The sequence below is a fragment of the Cervus elaphus genome, chromosome 15 (assembly GCF_910594005.1).
Source record: "Cervus elaphus chromosome 15, mCerEla1.1, whole genome shotgun sequence".
In the NCBI taxonomy this organism is placed as follows: domain Eukaryota; kingdom Metazoa; phylum Chordata; class Mammalia; order Artiodactyla; family Cervidae; genus Cervus; species Cervus elaphus.
The window spans coordinates 66,486,760-66,499,488 of record NC_057829.1 but is presented as its reverse complement, the minus strand read 5'-3'; the positions used below and the strand labels follow the sequence as shown (position 1 = coordinate 66,499,488).

The 12,729-nt window shown below is 41.9% G+C and overlaps 2 protein-coding genes across 3 annotated transcripts in view; one reads left to right on the top strand and one right to left on the bottom strand.

Moving 5' to 3' along the window:
- The window catches only part of WBP1L (WW domain binding protein 1 like), a 59,130-nt gene that overhangs the window by 15,591 nt on the left and 30,810 nt on the right, over positions 1-12,729 (bottom strand). The gene's annotated exons all lie outside the window — the stretch shown is intronic.
- Positions 1,917-2,400, top strand: LOC122708799 (NADH dehydrogenase [ubiquinone] 1 subunit C1, mitochondrial-like). The gene has a single exon (XM_043925348.1). The coding sequence runs from the start codon at positions 1,932-1,934 to the stop codon at positions 2,160-2,162; it is 231 nt and encodes a 76-aa protein (XP_043781283.1). The 5' UTR covers positions 1,917-1,931; the 3' UTR covers positions 2,163-2,400.

Genomic DNA, 12,729 nt, shown 5'->3' with positions numbered 1-12,729 from the left:
TGTCTACTTGGCCAAGGGTGTAAACAAAGCAATCCAGAGACTGTCTACAGGGCTAGAGGCTGGAGACCTGAAGCCACACAGCGAAGACAAAAGAAAGGGCACAGCTAACACTCAGATGCCTAGCTCAGAGAATGTTTCCACCACATCCTCAGGTGTTTCCTGGTCTTTAAGAGTCTTACACCCTGATGGAAAGGGGTTTAGGAAGAAGGAAACATAAGCAAGACATTTGTTGATTCTCACGACGACAGTTCCGTAACAGTGCTACACACAGAATTCTATTGTTACCTCCACATGTCCACCATGAGTAAAATGGCACACCTAGAAGGTGGCTGTCCACTAGGATGTCTCTTCTGAGGCCTGATGCATGTGGAGAAAGCAGATCTGGGCTCGATGCTTTTGCTAGAACACACCTCCTCTGACTTCAGAGCAAAACACTGCTTTCCTAGGGACATGAAAGTTTCTCCCAAGTTTGCCAGGCCCTGAAATGCCATTCTTCTGGCCCAGTTCACAAGAGCACAGTTCAAACTGTCCACATAGTTTTTTCGAAAAAAAAAAAAAAAAAACTGTGTTGCCTACACCTCGACACATGAAAGAATCCAGTGACACTTCTACCTCAAAAAAATGTATCAGATGAGGTCCAGGCTTGGGACACAGAGTAGTCAACTGGTCCTCTGTGAGGCATGAAATGGAATGTGTTTGAAATCTAAACAACTGGCATCACTGGCGTCAGCTAATGGTGACACCTACTGGTGTCAGCTTTTCTCTTGGCTTTCCCATCCACCAAGACATGAAGCCTGATGTAAACAGAACCCTGCTCTGTTCCCTGCTCTCCTTCCACTTTCCCAAGGACAGCAGACTGTGGCAGCATCATTTAACTCAGTTTCCCAAATACTTTTTACCCAGGATATCTCACCCCCTGTTCTCCTCTCCCCAAACAGAGTCCCCAAGTTGTCTGGGATGGTCTTGGTTATGGGAACTGTCATTTTCTGCTACAGGAGGAAGGGAAGTAGGTGGGCAGTTAAAGACGAGACATGGACTCATGGACCTTTACATGGAAGAAATGATGGATTAAGAGGGTAGTGAGATGTGAGCATGATGAGCTCCTCCAGAGAAAGGTAGGAGAAGAAAATCCAGAAGTCTTCGGTTTGGTCCTAGCTCTGCCACTACTGAGGAACAGGACTCTGGGCAAGTCACTCAGTGGCCCAAGAGCTAGTTAAGATGCTCACTCATGTCTCCTTCAACTTGAAGAGTCTACCACCCTACCCACCTCCCAATCCTTTTGGCAGCAGCCAATGCAAAAGTTCCTGTAACCTATGTCTCCTCTCAGTCAAAGCAAAGAATAGAGGTGTGCAAATGCTGCTTGGTGCTCTTCTACCCTTCCCTGTAGGAGGAAGTCACCCAGAGGACTTTCAGGATCTCCAAGCAGCTCAAGATCCAAATGGTTAAGATTCAGCCAGATCTGGGTTCAAAGTTTGGCTCTCACACTATGCTTATTAACTGTGGTAACTTCAGTAGTAACTAAACTTCTCTGAGCTCTTAACATCAATGTTATTCTCTGAGTCATTACTGCTGGGCATGAAAGACCATTCAATAAGGAGCACTTTGCATTCAATGAGAGACCATTCAATAAAAGAGCACTGTGCATTCACGTAGAACTATTTCTCAGAACAGTAAAGCTCACTGGCAATGTAGGCTGCTCCAGACACATAAAGAATAGAAAAAGGAACTGGAGAGAATGCAATGCAAAGTTCAAATATGAAAAATTCTCAGCACTCTTCATGAGTATCCTTTGCTTTTCTTCCAAGCATCTCCAAGGACTATACACAAATTACATTGTTTAGGCTAAGTCTCGAGTGGGAAGTTAATATCCCACCCCTCCCCTCCCCTCCTCAAGAGTGAATGAGGAGGCAGAGCCCAGGAAGCCAGGTAAGATGGCGCCGTCCGCGTTGCTGCGCCCATTCCGGAAGCTGCTGGCCCCGGCTAGGTTCCCGATTGTCTCTTCATCGCGGTCAAAGTTCTACATCCGGGAACCGCTGCATGGCAGCCCTAACTGGCCGAAGGTTGGATTGACCTTGGGCACCTCCGTGTTTTTGTGGATCTATCTCATCAAACAACATAATGAAGATGTTTTAGAGTATAAAAGAAGAAATGGGTTGGAATAAACTTTTGAAATACTAAAATAGTATGTTCCATATAGTGATTATAGCAGTTCCTCTGGATTCACGAAATCTGTTGAGTTGTAAACGTGAGAGAAGGAATTACGTGTGAATATATGTCAAGTCAGCATTTGTGTTTTACATGTTTAAATTAAAAAATACTTCTGTATTATTCAGATTATGTATATTGTGACAATGTATAGAATATCAATTCTAAGAAAAATTATTAAATGTATTTTAATGTGGAAAGTACCATCTGATAATAGGGTCAATGATAATTAAGGACACATTGGTAAGAAAACCTTTTAAGGATATAGATTTTTAAAAAATCACTACTGGAGGATTTACTCCTTTTTTTTTTTTTTTTTTTTTTTTGAGGATTTACTCCTTATATCAACTTTTAATTTCTAATCAAAACATTTATTCTTTAGTGATCAGGGTGGTAGAGCTACTCCTATTCTATTGTCTAAAATACAAAAGAACCCAAATACTGTTTTCTTCTAGAGGAGAAAGTGAAGGTGAATCCTCTCAAAAAAAATAAATAAATAAAGAGTGAATGAGAGAATAAACTGTGCCCTTCCTATGGGCAAGAGCTCTGTCTCCTTAATCCCCATCCCCAACTCCAAGAATGGGCACAGTGCTGGGCACACAAAGGTTTGGTGAATGAAACAATGGCTATGCAGCCTCCATGAAGGCAGAATGAGCTGGGGTGAATAATACTGAGTACCTGCTCTGTGCTAGGCACTGTTCTAAATTCCTTACAAGAGGATGAAATGGGTAGTAAAAGAGAACTGAAGTCAAGAGAGGCTAAGTAACTTGCCTGAGGCCACGCAGCTAGCTAATTCATCTGACTCCAGAGTCTGAGCTTTTAACTAATAAACTAGAACATCCTTGGTTTAAGTTATACTTCTTCACTTGCTTTTAATACTTGATATGCTTAAATAAATCCACTAAAATCCCCAAACACAATCAACATTTTGTCTTTGACGGAAAAGATAAGGTCCCTGCCCTTAAGGAGCTCTTTGACTTTGGGAACATTTTCTACTTGGCAGTGAGGAGGGGCAACATGCTTGGGGCTCCTCCCTTCTTTGCTTGAAAGGTCATTATTTTCACACACTAATTTTCTGAAAAGTAAAATGGTGTTTCATCCCATTGTGGAACATGGGGCCTTCACCCATTCCTTCAACATTTATTGAGTACCTACCCTGCACCAGCACTGAAATAGCAGTGGGGAACACAAGGAGCAAATAAAAGGTGAAAAGTGGGACTTCCCTGGCGGACAAGCGGTTAAGAATCCACCTCCCAATGCAGGGGACACGGGTTCAACCCTTGGTCCGAAGATTTCACACGCTGTGGGAAACTGAGCCCATGCGCTACAACTACTGAGTCTACACTCCAGAGCCTGTGAGCCACAGCTGCTGAGCTGCCTGCTGCAGCTACTTAACTCTGAGCACCCTAGAGCCCGTGCTCTGAAACAAGAGAAACCACTGCAATGAGAAATCTGTGTACCCCTAGAGAGCAGCCCCCACTTGCTACAACTAGAGAAAGCCTGCATGCAGCAATGAAGACCCAGCACAGCCCAAAATAAATAAACAAAATGTTAAAAAAATAAAACAAGCTTAAAAATAAATAAATAAAGGCCAGAACAGTCATGGTCTTTACCCTCATGGAGCTTAAAGTCTAATGAAAGATGATAAAGTAATCATACAGATAAAACTGCAAGTAGGAAGGAAAAACACCTCATTTGGTAAGAGTTTACAACAGATAAGAACTAGAAACTAGCTAAGGAGGTCCAGACAGCTGTGAGAAAGGTAAGCCTGAACTGAGATTGCCAGGATGGTTAAAAAGTTAGTAACCAAGGAAGAGGGGTGGGAAGAACAAAGGAAATAGTACAAGGAAAGTCCTTGAGCTAGGAGATGGTTGAAAAAGTATGTAGGGAGTTAGGTAAGTGGGGATAAGATGAGATTTGCATTTTAAAGATACTTCTCAGCAATGTTGCATTTGCACAAACTCCTGGCCCCAAAATACAAAAAATGCAGACTTGTTAAAAAGGAACTTTGAGTGAATAGCACATGATCTTATGCTGAGGTCTTTCACCTCAGAATAACTGTGGTGATGACCCTCAAAATTCTCATTTGTTATAGGTGTGACTTCTGGTAGCACAGTGACCAGCTGCTCTAAGAAACAGGGCATATATGGTCACCAAACAAAAAGCACAGGCAGGAAGAACCCAGTAAGCAAGACCAACACTGAACTGGAAAGAACATTTTTTACAATGGAAAAGGATGAATAGTACGCCTTTGCACATATGCAATAAATTATCTCATCTCTTTGGCGGCAGCATAAACTATGGGACTAACATCATTTTCCTTAAGAGTTTCCATGTCTTTGAGTTGCTATTCTTAGCTGAGCCACTGTAAAGGTCAATTTAATCAGTGTAAGAACTTTCAAAATGCCAGCATAAAAAGAGACACTGGGCAATAATAGTTCCCCAGGGATGGTTTTAATTTGCTAATTTATGGGGCTGGAAAACCCTGCTAGCAACTGGCAACAGCATCTTCATGCCCTTAGGAAAGCACTAACGTTTTAGCAGTGAAAAATAGGAAAACTGAAATCCTTCACATGTAGCTAACTCACAAACGCTGCATCTCTTGGCTGTTGGATACGAGTGAATTTGGAGCACCATCTCTGGCCTTCTCTACAGGGAAGAGGAATGGTTTCCCAACGGAAACACCCATTTCTAAAACTGAATAACAAACATGTATTGATATCACTTTCTCCACAAGCCAGGCATTGTGTTAGATGCTACGCTACTGCACTGAGCAAGAGACTCTAGGGGGAAAGATCCTGCTTCTGATGATATAGCTGAGTAGGTAACTTTAAAAATATAATAATAATATTCTTTTAATTATATAGCTGAAAGCAAGGAAGAACCCCAGGACCAAAAATGTTGGAGTTGGGGAACTACAAACTACAGTGATAAATGAGATCAGGCCTTTTCAGTTGCTGTGGAAAGGAGCTGTTTTATTTTCTTGAGTCCACCTAAAACAGGGAATTGGAACTGAGTTCCAATGTAAGGTGAAGACCCTCAAAGAGAGAAAGCAGACTAGAAAAAAGAGCCCACTGGCACACAGCGACAATAAGAAAGGTCTGAATTGAGAGGGAAAAAGTATCTCTTCTAATAATTTGTAACTACAAGCCTTTCCACAGGCTATTGAGATCTGAACTATTGAGAGTTAAGTGCCGAAAATTGATGCTTTTGAACTGTGGTGTTGGAGAAAACTCTTTTGAGAGTCCCTTGAATTGCAAGGAGATCCAACCAGTCAATCCTAAAGGAAATCAGTCCTTAATATTCACTGGAAGGACTGATGCTGAAGCTGAAACTCCAATCCTTGGCCACCTGATGCGAAGAACCGACTTACTGGAAAAGAACCTGATGCTGGAAAAGACTAAAGGTGGGAGGAGAAGGGGATGACAGAGGATGAGATGGTTGGATGGTATCACCGATGCAATGGACATAAGTTTAAGCAAACTCCAGGAGCTGGGTGAAGGACAGGGAAGCCTGGAGTGCTGCAGTCCATGGGGTCACAAAAAGTCGGACACGACTGAGGGACTGAACTCAATTCAACTACATAGTCTGAGAATCCCCAGGCCAAAAGTTTAACACAAAAAGTAGTCCCAGAATGAGATATCTGGCAGAAGAAATGTAAAATTCTAAAGAGACCCACTCTCAATCACAGCATGAAAGATGCCCACAAATAAAGCTCTCTGCTGAAGATGAGCTCAAGCAAAATATAAAAACTATGTAAAAATACAAACAAGATGTGGGAAATTCAATCAATAGCAGGGTAAGACTCTCCAAAAAAACCTTAATAGAATGATCAGATAAACTGTAATACATATACATGTTTCAAATGATTAAAGCCAAAAAGAAAAAATGAAAACCATGAGAAAAGAACATACTAAAAAAGAAACAATGACCAAATGGATTTCAGGAAAAAAATACAACTTGTAGAAAAATAGTTATTAAAATTAAAAATTCAACAGGTGGTTTACACAGAGATTAGACCATGTTAAAGAGAGAATCAGTAAACTGGAAAGCAGATCTGAGAAAATTACCAGCAACCAGCTTCTACCAATTAAGAGAAAACACAAAAATGGAAAATAAGAAAAAAGACGCTAAAGAAAGAAAGAAGAAAATGGAGTCAATATTTAAAGAGACAACTGATTAAAGATGGAATTTCCAGATAATTAAACTCACATCTGGGCATATTGTTTGAAACTAGAGAACAACCAAGACAAAAAAGATCTTAAATATATTCCAGTAAGGGAAGACTGAAAATTAACAAGTGAAATTAGAATTTAAAGTACTAATAAGCCTCATAAAGATATTAAAACAGGATAACAGGACAAAGGGCTTTAGATGAGGCAGTCAGGAAAGGCCTCCTTAAGAAGGTGATGTCTGACTTGAGCCCTGAATGATGAGAAGGAGCCAGCTTAAGCAGATCTGTGGGAAATGTGTTCTAGGCAGAGAGAATGTCAAGTACATGCCAAGACACCAGTGCAAGAATGAAACTGGTGTGCTCTAGGAAAAGACAGAAGGCTAGCATGGCTGAGCACAGTGAATCTAAGGAACAGCAGTGTGAAAGGAAGTACTGAGAATTCAGAATGAGGCCAGACCTCATATGCCTTGTACAACAGACAAGCACCTTTAACTCAGAATCAGCTATTTTTGTTCTATCCTAGACAGACTCTTGGAGGGCATGGCAACCCACTCCAGTATTCTTGCCCAGAGAATTCCATGGATGGAGACTGGCAGGCTACAGTCCACGGGGTCACAAAGAGTTGAAGTGACTGAACACACTTGCATGCCGAGACAGAATCTTTAAATTCTAAAACTGAAACACTTTCATGTCCTTTGCAAGTGGTCATAAAATATAAATACACTCCTTATAAAGTTTTGTGAATTTACCTTTATTTTTATCAAAAGGAAGTTAAAATCACTTTTCTCCTACTAATAGTTTTAAGGCTGTTTGAAGAGCTGAAGGAAAGAAGAACTGCTCAAAGGTACAGGTGTGTTTTTTTTTTTTTCCCCAGCTGCTCTGTGCAGCACGCAAGATCTTAGTTCCCCAACCAGGAATGGAACCCATGCCCCCTGCACTGGAAGCAAAGTCTAAATCAATGGACCACCAGGGAAGTCCCCAAGGGTGGGAGGACATTACAGAAGAGTTGGGGATGAAGGAAAGTAAACTGAAGCAGAGGGATGATTGTACGGGAGTCCCGGCCCATTGTTTCCCACCTGTTACTCTAATCTCCCTTTGATGGTAGGGACTGTCACATTCTCCTTTTGTATTCTTCCCAAGGTATACTACACAGAACAATTACTCCTTTAAGCTTTGCTAGCTATGGTTTCTTCCTTTCTAATAAGGGGCAAGCCCCTGCTAAGATGTGAACCAAGATTCTGCTTTGTATGCACTAGGGTACTAGGAATGGATTTTTATGCTATTTTGTTGAGCTCAGTCATTTTCCGGAAGGACAAATAGCCTGGGCATGCTTCTCTAATCAAGCCAATAAATCTAATCTGGTAAGATTCAGCCTCACCCCTCAGATTTGATAGTGTGCTTCACCCCTTAAGGACTCAAAGCTCCAGCTGCCTGGCTCAGGAGCACCCAGTCTCCCATACACTGGTTGTAAAGTACTTCAAAGGGTAAAGCTAAACCCTGGAGCTAGTGACACACTTGGAAAAAGCCTACAACCAATGTGGGGAGCTGCTTCAAGATTTGGCGGCTGTGTGCGCTGCTGAAGGAAAGTTCCTGAGACCCCTGTTGCAGAAGGGACTTGGTCCCTGTATGTCAACCTGTGAGGGTCTCCTGAACAATTCTCTCTAGGACTCTCAGAAACTGACTCTCTCCAAGAATCTGAGGTACCACAACACAGTGAATCAGAATAAACCAAGGCATCTCACAAGTAAGTCAATCTGCCCTCCAGTGGCCATGAACACATTTATACAACAAAGGAAACAAAATAGAGATGCATTTCCCAAAGTATGGTCCATAGGCCCCAAATCCCTTGGGATGTTTGTTAAGAATGTAGACTGAGAACCTCTGGAGGTAGAGACTGCGGATTTGCCTTTTAAAATACAGTCCCGAGTGTATACATCTATATGTACAGCTTTGCTGTCTACCTGAAACTCACAACATTGTTAATCAGCTACATTATACTACACAATGAAAAGTTTAAAAAAAGCACAGTCCCCTGGTTATGCTCATATATATTCAAATTCAACAACCACTGCCCTAAATTTATAACAAATATACAGCATACACATTTCTTTACCTCTAAAAGTGAAGAGTCTATCTCTTTCTATAATCTTAAACACATCACAACAGTTACCCTCAAGAGTTCCCACTTAGAATCATAGCACATAAAATTACTTATGCTCTCCTGCCTCATTTCATAAAAAAAATACAAACAGATCATAATTATAATTTTTTAAAAGGAGAAACGTCAGGTATGCTGCTATCCACACCAGTCCTGCTACAACCAAAGCTACACTGCAACTGGAGCCTCATTAAACAGCCCCCAAACAGAGCAGCCAGCAAAGAAATTAAAACCCATTTCCTGTGTTGCTATTAGGAACCTGAATAACAAACTCAGAAAAAGCCACTTGATCCTGGTAGGAAAATCCCAGAGCAAAGATCGGAAGTTGCAACATAGACCAAAGTTTTATTAAAGGCTACTTGTTGATGTCCCAGTGCATGCAGGCCTGTGGGGTCTGGCCAGTGGTAGAGCTCAGGAAACTGGGTTAACCTGCCACTCTTTCACCCCCGGACACTTACAAGGAAAAACAGTTCTCCCTTGAGGTATATTGGCAATCCCTCATCACTGGCGTCTTCTGCCATAGAATAAATGCACCGAGAAGTATGCCGTCATTTTCAGCAAGAGCTGGTGCAAAGCTGAGGGACAAAATAGCAGGTAGCATGTGACAAAGCAAGTGGCACTCAGACAGAGCAGGAAGGCAATTCTACTATAGTGTCTCCACAGCTGGTCAGGAGGGCAAGTCCTTTCCTTCTGTATTAGCTGTATCACTGTCCCTCCTGTTTGAAAGCAGGGATTACAAACTGCTGGCCCATGGGCCACAAAGGGCCCACTACTGAGTTCTATATCCATGTGGTACATTTGTTTTACAATTTTAGAAAAAAATGAAATTAACTGTGAACATCTTAAAATGAAAAGGATTCATACAGAAATTCTGATTTCCAGCTTCTGAAAATCCCGGGGCCATATTAGATAGGGTCATGGACGTACATGGCCTCTAGCTCCACCTCAGCCTCCCCAAACCCCTACTTGTACAAAAACCCCATCTGCTTGACTCAAGCATGTCACTGACTAGCCCCTGTGGGCATCTGATGAGCTCCTCCTGCTCTCAAGTTCACTAATACCTCATTTATCCTCTTACTCTGAGGTTAAGGCCTGCTCAGGGGCCCAAATATAAATGGCAGACATCTGAACTCTCTAGACTGAGGCTCCAGCTACATCTTACACATGCCATGTAAAACAGGTACCTAGACAAAGAGGAGGGTCCCTCTTCACTGACTGAAGAGAATACTTCTAGCCAGTCAGGAAAACCTCCAGCCACAACACTCAGGAAATGAGACAGAGAACCAAGTTCTGCCTGGTGCCTGGCTGGCATCAAGCATCTGGCTGGGTGTTTTTACCCAAGTTACATATTCCTCTCTTTTTACAGGAAACCAGGAAACCGAGATTCAGAGTGATAACACAGCTAGAACAAGTTTTCTGGATCTAAAGCCTGAATTTCAGTGGGAAAAAAACCTGAATGATTAACAGTTATCCTAAACTTTCACGCTGGATGCTGACAGGCACAAAAATGACAGATAAGACATGGACTTTGCCTTTGAGGAACTTTGTAATTAGTAAACTGTTAGGTTAAAAAAAAGAAAGCGTCTGTTTCAGTTCTTATTGCTGAAAATCTTCCTAAAATATTCAGGATCATTTTGTGCCACAAATACAGTCCAATCAACAGAATTCATTCTCTTTTTTCCCCAACAATGTGGCAAAGCCTCAGGGTCATAATTTGAAGCAATGATGGTTATATACACAACACACATATATCTAGTCAGTTTATATACTACACATTTTTACAGGACTCAAAAGCTTTTCAAATTTCTTTAACAGTCAGCCTCATCTTTGAGCCTGCCAGCCAGCACCCAACAAGAGATCAGAAGTGTTATCACCCTTATCTTACAAAGGAGGAACTGACACCTAGCCAAAGGCTGCAGATGACAGAATTGAGACTGTCAAAACTCTGATGTTCTGACTTCTGGTTCAGTATTCTTTCCATGACTGGGCTCTAGCTCATGAAAGTCTTTGCTTTACCTTGAACATGGCTCTTCATCAAATCAAATAATCACTTTGCCCAAAAAGAGGTGCAGTTTTCAAGGGGCTATGGAATAGTGAAGGTGCATGTTAACTTGCTGCTGATGTACTTTGAGAAAGATTCACTGCAGTTTCACTGGACAGTGAAGGACACATGGAATCTCAGAGCCCTTCTTCACTTTAAGCAAAATTCTAAATTTAACCTATTTTTTCCTCAGTAGTGCCATCCCACTGCACCAGGCTTTTGTTGGGGGCAAAAGAAGTATTAATAATAATGAGACCTATCAGTCATGTGCCTGCCTGTCTACAGACCATTGCTCAGTCACTCAGTCACGTCTGACTCCTTGCGACCCTGTGGCTTGTAGCCCGCCAGGCTCCTCTGTCCATGGGATTCTCCAGGCAAGAATACTGGAGTAGGTTACCATATCTTCCTCCACTAGAGACCAGTACCAGAGATTTATTGCCAGTAAAAAGTTCAGGGAAAACACTGGCTTCCACCTCAACAAAGGGTGACATTAAAAATGTTACCCTCAGTGAACAGATACAAGACTTCTTAAAATCTTCAGAATCCAGACGCTTTCCTCAAAATATTGAATAACTTTAAAGAACTTTCTGAAGTTTAAGACCTGACATCTAAAGATTAAGAGACACCAGATTTAGAAGAAGGGAAATTTAGTATCCCCCTTTTCTGTTATCAAAGATAGACTATAATGCAGGTCAAGAAGCAACAGTTAGAACTGGACATGGAACTACAGACTGGTTCACAATTGGGAAAGGAGTACGTCAAGGTTGAATATTGTCACCCTGCTTATTTAACTTCTATGCGGAGTACATCATGCGGAATGCCCTCCCGGATGAGCACAAGCTGGAACCAAGAGTGCTAGCAGAAATATCAACAACCTCAGATATACAGATGACACCACCCAAATGGCAGAAAAGTGAAGAGGAACTAAAGAGTCTCTTGATGAAGGTGATAGAGGAGAGTGAAAAAGCTGGCTTAAAACTCAACATTCAAAAAACGAAGATAGTGGTCCCATCCCTTCATGACAAACAGATGGGGAAACAATGGAAACAGTGACAGATTTTATTTTATCGAGCTCCAAAATCACTGTGAATGGTGACTGCAGCCGTGAAATTAAGACGCTTGCTCCTTGGAAGAAGAGCAATGACAAACCTGGACAGCATATTAAAAAGCAGAGATATTCCTTTGCTTACAAAGGTCCATATAGTCAAAGCTATGGTTTTTCCAGTAGTCATGTATGGATATGAGAGCCGGACAATTAAAAAGGCTGAGTGCTGAAGAATTAGTGCCTTCGAACCATGATGCTGGAGGAGACTCTTGAGAGTCCCTTGGACTGCAGGAGATCAAACTAGTCAATCCTAAGGAGATCAATCCTTAATATTCATTGGAAGGACTGACACTGTAGCTGAAACTCCAATACCTTGGCCACCTGATGCGAAAAGCTGACTCATTGGAAAAGACTTTGATGCTGGGAAAGATAGAAGACAGGAGGAGAAGGGAACAACAGAGGATGAGACAGTTGGATGGAATCACAGACACAATGGACAGAGTTTGAGCAAACTCCAGGAGAGGGTGAGGGACAGGGAAGCCTGGCATGCTGCAGTCCATGGGGTCACAAAGAGTTGGACACAACTGAGCGACTGAAGAACAAAGGGCCACAGCAATAGGCATCCAGCTTGAAATATGGATTGTTATTAAAATAAGCGTAGCCTAATTGTTCTTTACGGCTCCCCAGGAGGATCAATGGTAAAGAGTCTGCCTGTCAAGCAGGAGATGCAGGTTCCATCCATGGGTTGGGAAGATCTTCTGGAGAAGGAATGGCAACCCATACCAGTATTCTTGCCTGGAAAATCACATGGACAGAGGAGACTGGTGGGTTATAGTTAGTGGGGTCACAGCAGTCAGACATGACTGAGTGACTAAACAATTGTTCTTTAAGCTGTATAAAGTTATTGCTATTTGGGCAATTCTGAGATTCTACCCTTCTGGGGATGGTTGTACAGATTTTTCAGAGATAAAATATCAGTTCCAAAAGGGTTTGATCTTATCTACTGGCCATAAAAAATGAACTCTAAACCTGTCCTTGAGAAGGCATAGTTTCTGCTGATTGGGGCAACCAAGATGTTAAGATTCTAAACTTCTGGGCAGATAATG